This window comes from Pantherophis guttatus, chromosome 8, assembly GCF_059756535.1.
Source record: "Pantherophis guttatus breed Tessera chromosome 8, ASM5975653v1, whole genome shotgun sequence".
Lineage (NCBI taxonomy): Eukaryota > Metazoa > Chordata > Lepidosauria > Squamata > Colubridae > Pantherophis > Pantherophis guttatus.
In genome coordinates this window covers 37,512,755-37,531,286 of record NC_142070.1, presented here as the reverse complement: position 1 = coordinate 37,531,286, position 18,532 = coordinate 37,512,755, and the positions used below count along the sequence as shown (strand labels likewise).

Genomic DNA, 18,532 nt, shown 5'->3' with positions numbered 1-18,532 from the left:
AAAAGGCCTTCGAGAATCTCTATGCTGCAGAAAAGGCAGCAGGTTGTCTGGAAAGGTTGGCAAATAATTCAAACAATTATGAAGGCATATTAATTTCAAGGGGAGCTAAACATAGCCGTATGAGGGGCTGTCACTTTGGGAAGGAAAAAGAACTTATTCAGTTCCTGCTTTTCAAGCCACATGAGAAACACACAACTCTACTCTTTGTTATATCACTACACACTCAGTGGGCTTTCAAAGGCATTTCACTGTCAAGAGTATTGCTAACTACTTATCCACACTTGTGGCTGTTCTTGCGGTTCTTGGCCGATTGCCCAGTTTGCCTGTCATTCAGAGGGCTTCCCCACTCATCCCCCTCTGCACTGCTCCATTCTTCTTGATAACAGATATGCTCAAGCTGCAGGAACACATGCTTCTGGCTGCTTGTGATGCATAGTGATTCATAGAAGGAATCGTCTTAGTTTCTGAAATAAAAGGGATGCCTGGCCCATGCCTGAGACTTAGACAAGGGAAACTTGTCTTTATTGCTGCCTCATGTTAAACTGACATGGTGCTTAAGTTTACTATTGGTTTTGCGTTTTCCTCCTCTGCTTGCCATGTAAACCCTTGTACAAACTGATTTGGCAGAATACTTTACACTTATTAAAGAGTTCGCTTCATCATGGAAGTCCAACTTTGGGCATTCAAATCAGGAATTATACACTGGGGTAGAAAGATTTGGCTCACTTTTTGGATCTAATTTTTGTTCCATTAGAAATAAAATAATTCATTACAAACAAAATTCTATCCGACCATATACCCAAACTGAAAAGTATGGTAGGAATAAGTGATGCAAATAGTAGTATGATCATCTTTTTATGCAGATTTGCAAAAGAAAATATTGTTGTCCTACTAATAAATTGGTTTCCCTTGCCACAAACAAATGCTTTTTCTGTATAACTTATTTTTTAATTCACGGAGATACAAAGCTCTATGGCTTTTCTTAAAAACAGCACTTACATTTTCTCACCCTGAATAGTTTAGTGCTTCTTCCACAAATGTAATTAACTCTTTTCAATAATTTTTATCACTATTTTTTTTAACAACTATACTGGATTGAAAAACTTGGTCTTGCCTTAAAATAAAGGTTGCATTGCCCATATTTGACATTTTGGTGTGAGAATATTTTTATAACTTTATACATTATATACATTAATCATTTTAAATCAGAGTAGACTTTACCCACAGATGCATGATGAAATATTCAGGAAACAGTGAAAAAAATAATCCAGATCCAAGGCCATTGAATTCTAAATATTATCTTTGAAAATAAGGTGCTATATTTTTAAAAATAAAAGAATAGATTTCTTGTACTTTTAACTTCATTGAGATTGAGTGATTTCAAAGAATACATAAAGAATGAGTTTAATAATCCATGCCTTACAGGTAGTCTTTAACTAATGATCACAATTGAGGCCAAAATTTCTGTTGTTAAGTGAGACATTTCTTAACTAAGTTTTGCCCCATTTTATGACTTTTCTTTTCACTTAACATCTTAAGAGTTGTTAAATGAATCATTGCAGTTGATAAATTCGTAACCTGGTTGATAAGTGAATCTGGTTTCCCCATTAACTTTGCTTGTCAGGAGTTTGTTAAAGGGATCACATGACCTTGGGACACAGCAACTGTCATAAGTATGGACCCGTTGCCAACCATCTGAATATTGATCACGACAATGGGAGTGCTTCAAAGCTCACAACTGTGAAAAATGCTCATAAATCACTTTTTTCAGTGCCATTGTCATTTTGAACGGTCACTAAATGAACTGTTGTAAATTGAGGACTACCTGTAGATTTGAGTCAATGTAGGTAAGCCTCAATTTATCACCACAATCAGCACCAACGGGCCACACTCTTTAGGGATTGCAAATATCATATAGTCAGACCATGTATAATTGACACTGGAATTTATCATAGATTTTAGTTGTTATTTATTATTTTATAGTAGAATTTTTAAGTGTATATATACTGAATGCTTTTATTTGTTCTGGTCTAAGACTGTAATAATAAATTGTATTGTATTGCATTGGCTGAATGAGACTTTGGGCATTTTTTTTTTATCTTAGCCCAGCATATTCTATACTGGTATCTGAAATTGTCTTCTGTTCCTCCCTAGGCATACTCTTAGTTTCTTGAAGGCCTCTTGTCATTCTGTGCAAAGGACCTTTGCTAGAAACTGTCAGACTGCCATGGAGGGTTAGGCCTTCAAGTGGAAGACAAAATTTGCCCCCATTTAACTAGACAGCTGTCTTTTTTTTCTCCCAACAGAATACCAGTAGTATGCAAATAAACAAACAAATAAATGTAAGACATCTGGTGACCTCTTTCTACTTAAGTCACAACCCATCTGTAAGTCTCTGATGAGGCACATGCATAAGACCGCTGTGGTTAGAAGAAAGAATTATCAAATAGAGTTTTGCCTTGTGAGTGCAAACTATATTTACCACATTTAAGCTAGTTCAGCATATTTGTGGCTTTTTTCCTTGGTTTCACAAGACAGTTGAAAATATTGTTGAGAAGGAGTATTGTTTCTATTTCATAAGTGGAGGATGTCATTGTTTTGCTTAGCACATAGCAAACTATGGAACTGTTGACATTAAAAGATGGAAAAGAAGGACCAAATTTGGGTTTGATTGATTGAGAGAGAGAGAGAGAGGAGAGAATTTTTCAGGACTGAATTTTAAAACACTGGTAAACAAAAGGAATCTCATTTTAGTTATTTGTTTTTCCTGTGGTGCTGGGCAGATGGTGAAGTGAAATAACAATTGGGATACGTCTTCTTAGCAGATCAAGCCAGAACCTTTCTCAGGTTTTTCAATTCCTGAAGGTTTTTTGGGGGGAGGGGTGGGATTAAGAGGATGTGGGAGGAGTAAAAGAAAAACTCTGATATATGAATGGTTTCATTTTCTCTGAATCCAACCCCTTTGTGTGCATTAATCAATACTTATGATTAGTAATTTATTGCACTATCAGTGCCTTATTTATCCCATTGTTGTAGGATAGTAGGAAATTAATCTTCTATGTTATGAAAAAAGCTGAAATTTTATGGCTATATAAATAAAAATATACCATATGTTTGTGTTTTGTGACGGACCACTAAGTAAGTAACTTTGTAGACTAGAACTTAGCTTGACTATTAAGCACTGTCCTAATATAGCTTTGGTTGGCTTAGTTACATTGCTGCACACAAGATTCTTCAAGGATAATGAACAATTTGGGAAGAACAAAGGGTCAACACATTTGGATTAGGTAATTAGAAAGTCTGTAAGGAGTAGATTTTCTTCCATTGGAATAAATTATCAGCTTGACAGTTTGAAAGTGCTAGTTTATAAGTGACAGATCAGATGATAAACGATGGGCCCTTTGGCTTTCTAGCTGAAGAAGCAGAGGTCAGAGCTGTAAAACGATCAAGTGGTACTTTAACTAGACAACTGATCTAATAATAAAAGGCTGCAGAAAACGATTGACAAGAGAAAAGTTAAGCTAAAGCCCTAGTGCTTAAATTTCATGAAAAAGCATAAGAAGGCTGAAAGCAAAAAAAAAAAAAAAAAAAGGCTTGTGCAGCATCTGATCTTGTGAATATGAATTCATAATGTCAAGTTCAGGAAAATCTGAAGAAAAACCATTCCTGGTATTACTCACTGGACAAGAACAAAGAAACTCCTTTAAATTAACAGGAAAGTTGTCTAAGCATATATGATATTGAAGCTTTGGCAAAGGTCTGTTTCAAGTTAATGCTTATTTCATAATTTTTCATAATGATGCCATCTTTTTACTTACCAAGCTTTTTTTCCTTCTTCCAAGCTACATTGTTGAGCAATGGTTGTTATTGACTGACACCAGGACACCTAGGTTCAAGTTTGCTTTCAACCATGGAAGCAGTGAGTTTGGGCCAGTTTTTTAAATCTATCTATCTATCTATCTATCTATCTATCTATCTATCTATCTATCTATCTATCTATCTATCATCTTACATACATACATACCTACAGTACAGTGGTGGGATGCAGCCAGTTCGCATCACTTCGGGAGAACCGGTTATTAACTTTCTGACCAGTTTGGCAAACTGGTTGTTGGAAGAAATCATTAGGGAAGAGAACCGGTTGTTAAATTACTTGAATCCCATCACTGCTATAGTACCTACCTACCTACCCACCTACCTATATCTATTATCTATAAAATTTGTATGCCATATGGGTCCCAATGACTCTGTCGCTCACTGCAACTAAAACAAGAAGAATACAATTTATAATAAATGAAAAATAAAGTTATTGTGAATGACACACTAGGCAGGAACAAAGTTAAGAAGTTACACTTTCTTTGACAAAGACCTGAGTGAACAATTAGGTCTTCAAATCTCTGTTAGATCTTCAAATCTCTACTAAACAACAGCAAGATGAGGGCCATCTGGACATCACAGGAAACTTTTTTTCAGAGGGCCTCTACAGAGAGACTATATGTCTGGCATTCGGATAGATGGTTGAAGGAACCCGAACACACCAACACTACAAAATTGAATCAATTGGCCAGATATATGAGAGACAATCCATCAGGTAACAAGGCCCTGTGATATAGTTTTGTTTTTGTGGTGATCATCTGAAGAATTGTTATGTCAGTTTTATTTTCTGAAATAGAGATTTAGTTTAATTAAAGCTTTACATTTTGATAGAAAATAAAATATCAAATAAACTAACCTTTGCCCATCTGTCCATCCATCCATCCATCTTTTAACTTAATCATGCTACCCAGGAATTATTAAGTTAAATGCCTAATGAAAAAATGTTTTTAAAAAACATAATTACCCAAGATGTTTTTTTGTTTCCCTTTCAAATGAATTGTTAGGCCTCTGTGTGTAAATGAGATTTCCAGTGCTACTACATATTACAAAGTTCACTGTATTTTCAAGTTATATAACATTGTCATCAGTTACAGTATTTATGTTTATCCTTTTGAAATCATTCTCAGTTGTAATTATCCAGGCTTTATTTCAGTTAATTCTTGGCATACTTATGAATTTTTGCGTAAAATAACTCCTATGCGTTGGCTACAAATGTTTTAGACTAAAAGGGATATAGTGAAATTGGATCTGGTTAAAATATCAGTGACTACCTGAAATATCAGTTATGCATGATAGTATAGTATGAATAAATAAATTGGAGAGTACTACCTTAAGACACAATTTGTTGTAATTTAATAGGCTTTTTTACTCTTTGTTATTTTAAAGGACAAAACTTGATTGATAATAAAGACTTTGCTTTATGGCCTGCTGCGTATTATCTGTATCTATAATTGGGAACTTGGGACAATCAACAATTATAACCTAACATATCCATGCCTTGTTAATATTAGACTAAAATATAGAAAGGAATGTCTATGGAGATTTTCAATCATCCAGGTCATGGTTGTCCCAAAGGTGCTTTTTCAAGAGGCAACTGGACTTTCTGGTTTTTCTTTGAAGACGTTTCGCTTCTCATCCAAGAAACACTGAAGAAGCTTCTTCAGAGCTGAAGCTTCTTGGATGAAAAACAAAACATCTTCAAAGAAAAACCAGAAATCCAGTTATTCTTTGAAAAAGCACCTTTAGGACTATAGAAAGGAACGTATGTTACTTTGAATTCCCTGGAGCAAAGGTGAAATCAAAATTAGTAATAAATAAAAACATTGCACATTTAGGAATGTATGGTATATTTCCTCTTGGATTTACTAATTCATATTAACTGAATTAACTATTCAGGTTTGATTTAATTTGAAATAAAATATATATTTATAGGACAATTTGCTGATCAATGGCCTTGTAGATCATATCCAAGCCTCTCATACCAAAAGTATATAAATTAGTTTGAAGGCTAAATATATATAAGAGCATAAGTTCACAAGATAATGAGTGCTGGTGTATGTCTGTGTGTAAGTGATTCTAACTCATGTCTTTTAAATCAAGTTGAGGGAAATCTCAAGTGAATAGAGGTAGAACAGTGCTGAAATACAATTACTTTTCAATCTGTCTACGTCTTTGACTATTGAGTTGTTCCTTACTTTTTCTTTTTTCTTGATTTCTTTTTTCATTTACTAATGTATTTGCTTTCTGTCTTTACTGAAGGGAACGCTATCAGAACTGTGACATTATCTCCTTGGTGGTCTTCAGGTTTTGGTAAAGTTATTGCTTAGGGCCCTCTTACTTTCACTATAGATATAAACCAGCTGTTGTCTGTCTCTTCTTTATTGGGAGATAATTAGTATGTGTCTACCTAAGAATGGATAAGCCTTTTAAATGCTACATCAGCAATCCTGTGAGAACTAAACAAACTTGCTTACATAGAAAAAAGAGTAAACAACTTCAGCAGATATTTCAGATGCTACCATTAAAGTCTCCAAAGAATATAAACAGAACTTGTGAAAAATAAAATATGTTTGGGTTAAAGGTGAAGAAAGAGAGAGTAATTCCAAAAGAATGTTCAAATGACATGCTTCTAATATTAATTTTTAAGTTTTTAAGATTCCATTTTTACAGAAGAGTCTTATCGTGTTCCATTTTTATGTGAAAAGTTGCATTCCTTGTTTTAGTTGTGATACTTGCCAATATATAAATAGTCAGGGAGAATTTTACACCACCTTGTCTTTATGTCAGGCAGCATTTAATGGTTGAGTGATCTTGTGCCCTGGGTCTTGGCAGCTGTCCTCTAGAGGCCAACTTTTGGGGATTACATTGACAGTCAATCAGTGGACCATGTCCAATGTAAACTAGACTAGGACCATTTAAATTCAGTTACTATCAACAAGTCAAATTAGCTTGATGGAAGCTAGAAGCTTTTCTTGGAAGATTTAATAACGATGTGGAATTTTAACAGACACTGTCTTATTTCTTGTTTTTGTTTGGGAGACTTCTTAAAGGATTAAATGATGCGCTATTTATCTGAATTGATACAAACATAAATAATTTGCAAGAGATACTTTTATTCAATTAATTCTATTTTTTCCTTACTTTCACTGTAGGTGGAAATAACTCTGCAGGATGTCAATGATAATCCACCAGTGTTTCCTACAGATATGCTTGATCTGACTGTAGAAGAGAATTTAGGAGATGGATCTAAAATAATGCAACTAACAGCTACAGATGCTGATGAGGTAGGAAGTGGCTACTTTTCTGAATAGTGTTACAGTGTTGGTGTTACAGTGATTTGAATACCCAGATTGATTTTCTATAATATAACTGAAATGTTAAGAGTTGTTAGGGAGTAGGACATGGAATGTAATTACTTACTAATTAAAATGGAGACTGATATAATTTACCACAAATATGTTAAGCTGAAGACTCCCAAACACTTGAGCTAGGCAGGGAAGCTTAAGGACTTGTCTCTTTGCTTACATTATTTGTCTTTTCTTATGCCAACCTTCCTGATCATGATTTCTGTGTAGCTTCTTTGCCCATTAACAAAGAAGCTATGCAGTCTCGAGAAGGCAATTTCAAAGAAGTGTTATGAATTTCTGAATAAAAAGTTATTTCTTGATATTTATACTGACCTCTGCCTTTCTGACGTGTGGTATGATTAGCAAGACTAATTAAAGGTATCACTAAGTGTTGACATCAGGTTAATGGTACTAATTCAATCAATCAATTATTATTCAATCAGGGACCAAAGGGAACTCGGCAAGATTCTCTAACTGTATCTCAGGTCATAGCACAATAGGAGAACTGGCCTCATCTCTAAAATAAGGAGTGGTAAAGAATTGTGGGTTTTCAGAACCTGTGTTAGAGTTGCTCAGTTTCAGTGCAAAATAATTACTTTTAGGACAGGTTTAGAAGACAAAGCAATGAGTTTAAATTACTGTTGATATAAGTAAGAACTTGACCCTCATGTTGGCCATCATCTATTTCATTTGGCTTAATTCTTGCCTGCAGTAAACTTTTTTTTTTATTTAGCTAAGTCTTGAAAGTCCTGCCAAGTCCTAGCATGAAATCTTAAGATCCATATAAAATCAGGAGCTTGTAATTTATTGTCATTTTGGGCAGCCTTACACTTGAAGGTTTTAATGAAACAATGCCACCTTAGGGATGAAAATATTATCCTTTATACTGGTATTCTTGATGTTATCATTATCTGTTGCTGTCACGGATTCGTTATAAGATGAGAACAGCCTTGTGAAATTAAGAGAAAAGATTCCAGTAGTCAGGTATGATTATATCATGATAAACTATGATTAAGCACAGCATATGAGTTTTTCCTTTATATTGTGAAATAAATTCTTGGATACAAAGAAAAGCAGAGCAGCACCAAACTTTTGTTCCTAAACATATGGAACATTTTCAGTTGCATACAAATCTCAAGTGGTAAATATTACACTTAAAAATTCTTAATGTTTTTGCATGTAGTTCCAAGAAGTTTTCCAATTATTGTACATACTTTTTGACACACAGTGCAGTACTTTGCAAATACTCGGGAGTTTTCCTGAGTAAATTCAAGGCATCCAAGAATCAAATAGACCATGGGCTGGATCTAGGCTTAGTTACACAAAATTCTTGCACTAATTTAGATCCCCAATAGTATTTTATCACAGGATAAAATACTGCTTCACTACAAAACAGCACCTCTTCACAGTGCCTTCTATCCATTTTGTTGCCAGGGAAGGGATGCAATATCTACTAATATGATCCAGAAGTATCCTTGATGTTTCAGGTTATGGTTCTTTATCAAGAAACACTTTAATGATTCACGGGCTAGAAAGCCTTGTTTTGAATTTTTAAATATGTCTGTTTTAATGCAAAATTTGTAACTTCATTGTTTATTGAAGGTTTAGATGAAATATATCTCATCTTAGGGTTTTTTTTCCCCAGGGTGCAAATGCTTTGGTAACTTACACCATCATTAGTGGTGCAGAAGATAGTTTTCATATTGATCCAGAATCAGGTGAATTGATAGCTACCAAGCGGTTGGATCGAGAACGCCGTTCCAAATATTCTTTGCTTGTACGTGCTGATGATGGTCTGCAATCTTCAGATATGAGAATCAACATTACTGTTAGTGATATTAATGATCATACACCTAAGTTTTCCAAACTATGGTATTCTTTTGATATAGCAGAAGATACCACTCCAGGTAAACTGAATACTTAATATGAAATTAATACAACTATTTTGATTAGTTGATGAATCATTTTTTGAATGTTAAAATGAGATTAGATAGATAGATAGATAGATAGATAGATAGATAGAGAGGGAGAGAGAGAGAGATACCCTGTTTTCCCCAAAATAAGACATCCCCTGATAATAAGCCCAACAGAGCTTTTGAGCACATGTTAATAAGGCCAAGCGCTTATTTCAGGGTTCAAAAAAATATAAGACAGGATCTAATTTTTGGGGAAACACGGTAGATAGATAGATAGATAGATAGATAGATAGATAGATGATAGATAGATAGATAGATAGACGGATAGATGTTATAAATATAGATGATATAAATATAGTTAATTGTATTCTTGAATATCTTGAATATCTAAGGTAATGTATCTCTATTACCGGAGCTTTATGAGGGAACAGGAAGTCTAAATCTTCCCCCTGGCCTAAATCTTCCCCCTTTTTAAATGTGGAAATTTTAAATTTTAAATTCGTCTTATTATAGGGTCATGGGTAAGGCGTTTTAAATTGGGGAGCCATTTTGGATTTAATTCTGTTTTAAACGTATTTTAATGTTTATATTGTATGTTTTTTAATTTTGGCTGTTCACCGCCCCGAGTCCTTCGGGAGAGGGGGCGGTATAAAAATCTAATAAATAAATAAATAAAATAAATAAGTAAATTTAACCTAATTTATCCTATTATTTTTTACTACAATAAAAACATACTAAAGAGACCTGTATTTTGTTTGCAGTACAGTTTAATCCTTAACTTCAAGAAAAGAAAGACATTCAAAGGCGGGAAGCACAGTGGCAGCCACTGATATTTTATAACCTCTCATTATATAAGAAGGCTACAATAAAAAAACCAGTATGTTCTATTTTAAAGAAACTGTGTAAATTCCAAAAAAAAGGGGGGGCATTTTGCCAATAAGGTTGTAGCCAATTTTGAAGTATATTTTTCAAAAGACTATTATTCGACTTCAGGAAATACAGCTGTCAGAGTCGAATATATATTCTCCTTCATCTCATTTCCCCACATAGATCTTGTTTTCTCTCTCTTTCCATTTCTCTTTATGTATCTTTCCTATATTAAAAAAAACAGTTGTTTCCCCAGGTTGGGTTATCTCAAAAATACAAAAAAATGTTCCTTTATATAAATTTGTCTTCTGCACCTCAGAGATGTTGCATATTAGCGGTCAAGAGATCTTGAAATAAACCCTGGAACCAGTGGTGGGATTCAAGTAATTTAACAACCAGTTCTCTGCCCTAATGATTTCTTCCAAAAACCAGTTTGCCAAACTGCTCAGAAAATTAACAACCGGTTCTCCCGAAGTGATGCGAACTGGCTGAATCCCACCTCTGCCTGGAACCCTTTGGTCACTTCTGTCCATAAATCTGATGCAATGTATTATATACATAATCATTGGTCATCTGTATATGTTTTTGGCTTTGTAGTTACAAAATATTTCCATTTACAAAAACCATTCTTTTTTGAGGAAGAGGCATATGTGAGAAAATAAAACCAAAGCATTTTTGCCAATTCCTTTCTGCTCCAATCAGTTCCCTTACCACCAGTTTTTCTTCCTACTGATTTTAAGCCATTGCTTCAAACATCATGAGATGTAGCACAAGAAACGAAGCTGTAGGAGAATAGCAACTTTTTGTCATTCCCATTCACTTGACATGTTGTTGATTTAAGACGCTCTGATCCCATTTTTTTTCTATTGTTTTTTTCTCCCTCTTCCCCTATTTAGGTTCTTTAGTAGCAGCTATATTAGCTACTGATGAAGATTCAGGTGTAAATGGAGAAATCACATACATTGTGAGTGAAGATGATGGCGATGGGACATTTTTTTTGAATCCAGTTACTGGTGTTTTTAACTTAACCTGCACATTGGACTATGAAGTGCAGCAGTATTATGTCCTTACCGTTTGTGCACAAGATGGAGGTGGGCAATCCACCATTAACAGAGTTTATTTTAATATACTAGATGTAAATGATAATTCACCAATATTCAGCATGGTGTCCTATAGCACTTCTTTGATGGAAAACTTACCTCCAGGCTCTACTATCCTTATTTTCAATGTTACAGATGCAGATGATGGTATGTATCCTTCCATATTTTAACAGTCTATATTGTGGAGTATATTTACACATGTATGTTATAGCACAAATATAGTATTCAGATGGCATACCAAATATAATAATAATCTCTCCTGTAATTATACTAAATGTTCTGTGCCCATAGTATACAAGGTCATTGCTAGTTTAATATTGTTCACTCTTTATAACAATAGCTTTGCAGGATCACAGAAAGAAGTTTCCATTCCAGGTTGCAACGTTTTTTTGAAAAAATCTTAGTAGCTAGTCTAGATATACATTCTCTATATGAAACTATAAAATTGTCATGCTAGTTCCAGTAATGCCATTGCCAAAAAGTACAATATAAGTACAGTTTGAGTGAATGTGTTATTGACATTCTATTGATACTCAATTCACTGACCCGCGGTGGCACAGTGGTTAGAATGCTGTACTGCAGGCTACTTCTACTGACTGCTGGTTGCTTGCAATTTGGCAGATCGAATCCCACCAGGCTCAAGATTGACTCAGCCTTCCATCCTTCCAAGGTGGGTAAAATGAGAACCCAGATTGTTGGGGGAATAGGCTGACTCTGTAAACCACTTAGAGTGATCTGTAAAAGCACTGTGAAGCAGTATATAGATCTAAGTGTTATTGCTATTTCCATATATTTGTAGGCATATACACATAAGCACACATAGGTGGCTCTCACTTACTGACTTTTATTTGGACTGGAAATTCTGTTGCTAAGCTTCACAGTTGTAAGGCACATTGTCACATGACCACACAATCTTACAACAGCCATTCTGGTAGTTCCAATTGCTATCATTAGGCAAATGCCACATGGTTACAGGGCCCCCCAGTCATGTGATCATTATATGCAACTACATACCATCTTATTATTATTATTGGTTCGATTTATATGCCGCCTTTCTCCGGAGACTCAGGGCGGCTTACAATGCGTTAAGCAATAGCCTTCATACTTTTGTATATACGTGCTTAGTAGGGCTTTTGCCCCCCCCTCCCAGAGGTGTTCTTTTTATACAAAGACAGCTTACTGCCCCCACAATCCGGGTCCTCATTTTACCTACCTCGGAACGATGGAAGGCTGAGTCAACCTTATTAACTTTGTTGGAAGCTGACAGTGAAGGTTACAAATGGCAGTCAAATGACCATGGGGATGGTTACAACTACAAAGACCCATTATAAATTGTCCTCATTTAGCACTTCATAAATTCAGTCTCTGAATGAGTGGATGTTAATCAGGACTATCTGTATTTATTTTATAATATTTATAAGCTTTCTAGTGCTTTCTGCATAGGATACAAGTAAATCAAGTCCAAAATACAAAAGGCAACGTTAAATTTTCAAAGCAGCACTTTAAAGTAGTACAAATAAAAAGCCAGTGATTATGATCCTAAGTATCTTTACAACTAACCTAATTCAAGGGGAAAGCATATTTCAAGGAAACTGCTTTGAACAAATGTTCAGCCTGATTTCAATGTCATCAGTACTTACAATCTATAATACATCGTGCAATTTTTATTTGCAGAGAATTATGCTAAATAGAGAATATTGAACAATATATATGTGTGTGTATTTAGCATAAAATGTATTCAGAACATTTTTATAATTTATATACGTATATAAAAATAATAAAGCATCTGTAAAGTTTAAAATAATAAATAGCAATGATTAATAATTGAATGTTAAAGTCTGAATTCATATTTCATATTCCTTCTTCTGAGAAACCATTGATTCTTTTAATATCTGATATTTATTACAATGTGAAAAAAAGGAAAATGATTAAAAAAGACAAGCTAGAAAATAAAAATGCATTAAAAATAAACTTGAGCTTTTTTATATTAAATTAGGTAGATAATATTTCCACATTATTTATTTAATCCTATGAATGCTTTCTTTTAGCATGAGGATGCAATAGGTAATGGATATTGGTTTCAATTCAATATATTATACCTTGTAAAAATATAAGATGACATTTGGACTCAGAGTTATTGCTGTCTGTATTATTCATTATGAGTTCAAATGTCATCTCCTATGCTTTACAATGTGCAATACATTCACCAGCTTTTACTGCAGTGTTGTGCAGAGGACATTATAATCTTACTGAAATTAGTATACACAGCTTTTCTTTCTTTTATTTATAAATAACAGTTTATTTATTCATTTAAATAATTTATATAGCTGGCTACAGAAATAACTCTGGGTGGCTAATAAAATATGAAAATAATCAAGTCAAAAGTAACCCCTCCTCACCTCTGTGTATCCAAGGATAAACTGTCAACCCCAGTCACCACCAGTAGTAACTTTTGGCTATGGCACACTCATATAAACAAATACATATTTTCCACATTTAATTGCTAGTAATCAAACTGCTGACTTAATAATAAAATTTGTTAAAATTAGACATTAATTTTCTTTAAGGAACCGTGTAAACCTAACTTTGGGTATTTATTTCAAACAATAATCCGAAACAGAATTATTCAGGATGCAGTAGTTCACTCATGAATAATTGCCTTGGACCTCAACCAGCTAAGGTCATGTCCCGATTTACTTCTACCCCATAAAATTCCCTTTTGTCAGTGGAAAGATCAACTGTCAGAGCAGAGGGTATTTTGTTAGCGAAGTGAAACAATTGATTGGAAAATATGTGGAACAAGGAAGAAACTGAATTACCCATGCCCAAATTCTAGTCATACCAGCAAGATTTCTGTCAGCACAAAATTAGGCTGAACTGAATCTGGTAGGAGTTCTGAAGTGCTAATTTCCATATGGTTTGGATTCAACTTAGATTCAGGCAAAAATTCAGCTCTAACGTGATTGTTTTTGCTACACACAGCCTAAACATAGCCAACTGTATTGATAAATGTCTTGGATATATTTTCTAAGCAGATTTGTACTGGAGAGCTAACTGAAAGGCCTGTCTCTCTGATTATCAATTATACCTATACAAAATCAGTGTTATATCAATATATTTATGATTGTTAATCTGAATTATGCAGTAGGCAACTCATCTTAACTTTAAGTAAATACTAAATATTTACTAACCCATTCCATTAAAAAGTTTTCGGTTGTAGACAGATAAAGAAACAAATTGAATCAATACAATATTAGCCATTTCATCTGATAAATTTGTTACAACCTCGAACTCTTACGGTAAAACTGGATATTGGCTTAAAATACACTAATTCAGATCATTTGCTTAATCAGGACCAAAATACCGTCAATAAGATCCAAATAAAAAAAAAAACGATTGACAGATTAATCTTTCATTTTTTATTTATTTGTCAAATTTATATAGCCAACCTTCTTGCAGAAAAGTCACTCTAGGCACTGTAAAACAAAGGTAAAACAATAAATACCAAGCTAATTATTAGTATTAAAAAACATCTTCATGATTCACTAGTCCCTGGGTTCTCCAGGCATGACTGTTCACCCATGTTCCGACTGACTACACGGATTCACTCGGATTCTGACCTTCGTTCCCGGTTCGCAAATGTGAGCAGAGCCTTCCACGCATGTGCAGAGCATAAAAAATGGGACGTGATGACATCGGATGGGTGGGTGAAGCTTCCCACAGCTGTCGCTACCGGTTCACCCGAACCGGATAGAACTGGCTGAATACCACCACTGGTTCTGACAGATTGTTCACCCAGGTTTCTCCAGGCCTGATTTTTCAATGTTCCGCAGGCCTGATTTTTCAATCCAGTTTTGAGGAACCTGTGATAAAACTAGTCTCCCTTCAGGGGTTGAGGGAGATATTTCATACTGCCACAGCAGAAAAGGCCTGGATCCACTAAATGTAGCTATGTATAAATTATATAAATGTAGTCACATATAAGTTTGTATTATGTTCATAATGATTGGAATTATGAAATCTTTCTTTTTAACTTCTCTTCTTTAGGTTCTAACTCACAGTTGTCCTATAGTATTACTTCTGGAGATAGCCTAGGACAATTTAGTATTGACAAAAATGGTGTTCTAAGCATCAAGCAAACATTGGATCGTGAAAGCCAATCTTTCTATAGCCTGATTGTTCAAGTTAATGATATGGCTTCTACTCCAGCCTTCAGATATACAAGCACGACACAAGTATCTATTATTCTGCTTGATGTCAATGACAATCCTCCCAGTTTTATCTCTCCAAGACTGACATACATTCCAGAGAATACGCCCATTGACACCATTATATTCAAAGCCCAAGCAACTGATCCAGATAGTGGGCCAAACAGCTATATTGAATATAATTTATTAAATCCTTCAGGAAACAAATTCAGTATTGGAACTATAGATGGAGAAGTAAAGTTGATTGGAGAACTTGACAGAGAAGCAGTTTCTAATTACACCTTGACTATAATTGCCACAGACAAAGGACAACCATTTCTCTCTTCAGCTACAGATATAGTTGCGATAATCCTTGATATCAATGATAATAATCCTTCTTTTGCTCAAAAACTGTACAAAGTTGAGATTGCAGAAAACACTCTGACGGGAACAGATGTAGTCCAAGTATTTGCTACAGATAACGATGAAGGTTCCAATGGGCAAGTTCGCTATACTATAATCAATGGAAATACAAATAGTGATTTTCGGATTGACTCTGTCACAGGAGTAATAACAATAGCAAAGCCTTTGGACCGAGAAAAAATAGCATCCTATTCATTAACAATCCAATCAGCTGATCGTGGAAGTAGTCCCCGGATTGATACCACTGTCGTCAGCATTTTTTTGTTGGATATTAATGATTACATTCCTACATTTGAGCTGTCTCCCTATACTGTAAATGTCCCAGAAAATCTAGAAACATTACCAAAGATCATTCTTCAGGTTAGTATATTTTAGCAAGGAATAATAATAAGATCTACTAAGATCAGAATGTATATGTTATTGTACACACACACACAGATCTGCACACACACACACACACACAAACACAAAACAGCATATATCAGTGTCTAACTGACTTTGAGTTAACTTGAAAAAGTCAAGCAAGTCCAGGTAGCTGGACTTTGCATCCATTTAACAAGGTGTTTTGTGCCATCTTCATACTGTGTGTGTGTGTGTGTGCGCGTATGTATAAATTCTTGTTCAACATTTTATATATATGTTATTCTTGTTCAGCAGCAAGTTCAGAAAAGTTTTAAGTAGCAAAAATAATATTTAAATATGTATTGCACATATAATAAGTTTTGTTTTAAATCAATGTAAATAAGTTTTTAATGGATAGATTTTTGTCAAATAAAAAAACCACAAACATGAAAAATGTTTGAATGAAGAGAACATAAACAAAGTCATTATATTCTAAGTAACATGCTTCATTGCTCCTATAGGTTGTGGCAAGAGATGATGATCAAGGACTAAATAGCAAACTAACCTATTTTCTTATTTATGGAAATGAAGATGGTGCCTTTACTCTCTCAGCAAATGGAGAGCTCCACCTTGTACAGAGCTTAGACAGGGAAAAAAAGAAGGAATATATCATGTTGGTCACAGCCGTTGATTCAGGTAAGCAACTTATAAGCTTTTAACATTTTAATGGCATGAAAAAGTTCAGTGAGCAAAGGATTATTCGCTTGGTTTTTTTAATCTGCTACATTGTAGTATATATAAGAATGGATATATAATTTATTTTGTTTTATTTTCAAAGCTCAATTTCTTTACTCAAGCATAAATGCAATGTGGGCCTAGCTCTGTCAAAAATAATTAAATGTATAGTGTTATAGTTATATTAACACTGTAAATATTGTTCCATACTTCAAAGTTTCCAGTACAGATGATGATCTACATAATATATGCAACAATGACATATGTAATATTTCATTTAAATATTCATCTAAGCATGTACATTTGGTAGCTTTTTGTTTTGTTGATAAGATTCACAGGAAATTTTACTGGTATAAACTTGTCATCGTCTTGCTTTACGAAGGTATAAGCAAGGTAAGACTTAGATGCAGATCTGTCTTAAGTAGTCCAACATTGGTTTGCAAAACTGTCTTCAGATAATTATTGCTTACCTCCTTGTGCTCAGAGACTGCTGTGGAAAACTTAGAAAGCAAACATGCAGGAATTTCTAAGTGATTGGAACTATGGGATAATCTGTTTTCTCAATAAAGAGAATTGCCATTTCTTAAAAAAAAAAAACCTGCAGAGTTCTTGTCCTTATACTGGTCTTTATTATATTTTTGCTCTCTATATAAATGCATGGCCACGTGCACATGCCTTTACGGTGTGTACATATGTGTCTGTACATTTCCTTTGTGATTTCAACTCATTTCAAGTTTGAAAAAGTTAACATGAATTGCTCCAGAGAATGAAGAGCTTAATCTGCAGTTAGTTTTCACTAAACATTAATGTCATAAAAAGCTGAATCTCAGATGTGAGTGGTTTCTTAAGTCTGCCTCTAAAATTTATGTGGCTGAAATCAGCATGAGATGACTTTTCCCCATGGCTGTTAGTGGCTATGATTCATATAAGCCAGGAATGGGAAATGGGCAGGTTTCCAAATGTTACTGAATTGCAGATGAGGCAGGGATGTTGGGCATTGTTGTTAATTTGGATGATCACAAATTTGCTCATCATTGACATAAACCCTTAATCTGAAGTCTGGAAACTGATTAGCAAGGCCAAAAGCTTGGTATATGTCCATTTTATTCACAATTAAAACACCACTTGTACTCTTTCATTTAGTTTTTAACTTTTGTATGTCTCTGTATTTTATTTTGGCTGTTCACCGCCCTGAGTCCTTCGGGAGTAGGGCAGTATACAAATATGATAAATAAATAAATAAAAAATAAATAGTTTATGTAAGCCACAAAGGAGAAATGTAATTTATAAAAAAGCACCAGGCACAAGTTCTTTTGAAGTACTGTTACAGCAATTAGAATGCAATTCCCAGTTGCATTTTAGAAATTAATGAGTTCTGATACACATGACACTGTTTAAAGTAGTACTTCTTCTGTTCTCCTGTTGGAGGATGGGGAAGAATAAGAAAAGTGAAGCTTATCACAATCTATACATTGAAATTTAAAATACGGGAAAATACATAATGATTGTTAAGAAAGGATAAACTTTGATCTTGACTTAAAATGTTGACATTTTATTTTATTTTATTAATAAATTGCTGCTGCCCAACTCCCAGTGATTCTGAACAGTTTATAATTCATTTAAAACAACAACAAATTAGAATGGTAGAATGACAAAACTAGATGGGAACAAATGAAAATGAATTATTCAAAAATGAGGCTTCAAAGGGCTGGTTGAATAGTCAAATCTTCAAGGAGCTT

The 18,532-nt window shown here is 34.3% G+C and overlaps 1 protein-coding gene across 1 annotated transcript in view; it reads left to right on the top strand.

The window, feature by feature from the left end:
• Positions 1–18,532, top strand: part of FAT4 (FAT atypical cadherin 4) — a 106,603-nt gene that overhangs the window by 45,840 nt on the left and 42,231 nt on the right. The window contains exons 2-6 of the mRNA XM_034442893.2: positions 7,029–7,160; positions 8,869–9,130; positions 10,903–11,253; positions 15,154–16,076; positions 16,580–16,754. Coding sequence (XP_034298784.2) covers positions 7,029–7,160; positions 8,869–9,130; positions 10,903–11,253; positions 15,154–16,076; positions 16,580–16,754 — 1,843 coding nt within the window. The remainder of the gene's footprint in view (positions 1–7,028; positions 7,161–8,868; positions 9,131–10,902; positions 11,254–15,153; positions 16,077–16,579; positions 16,755–18,532) is intronic.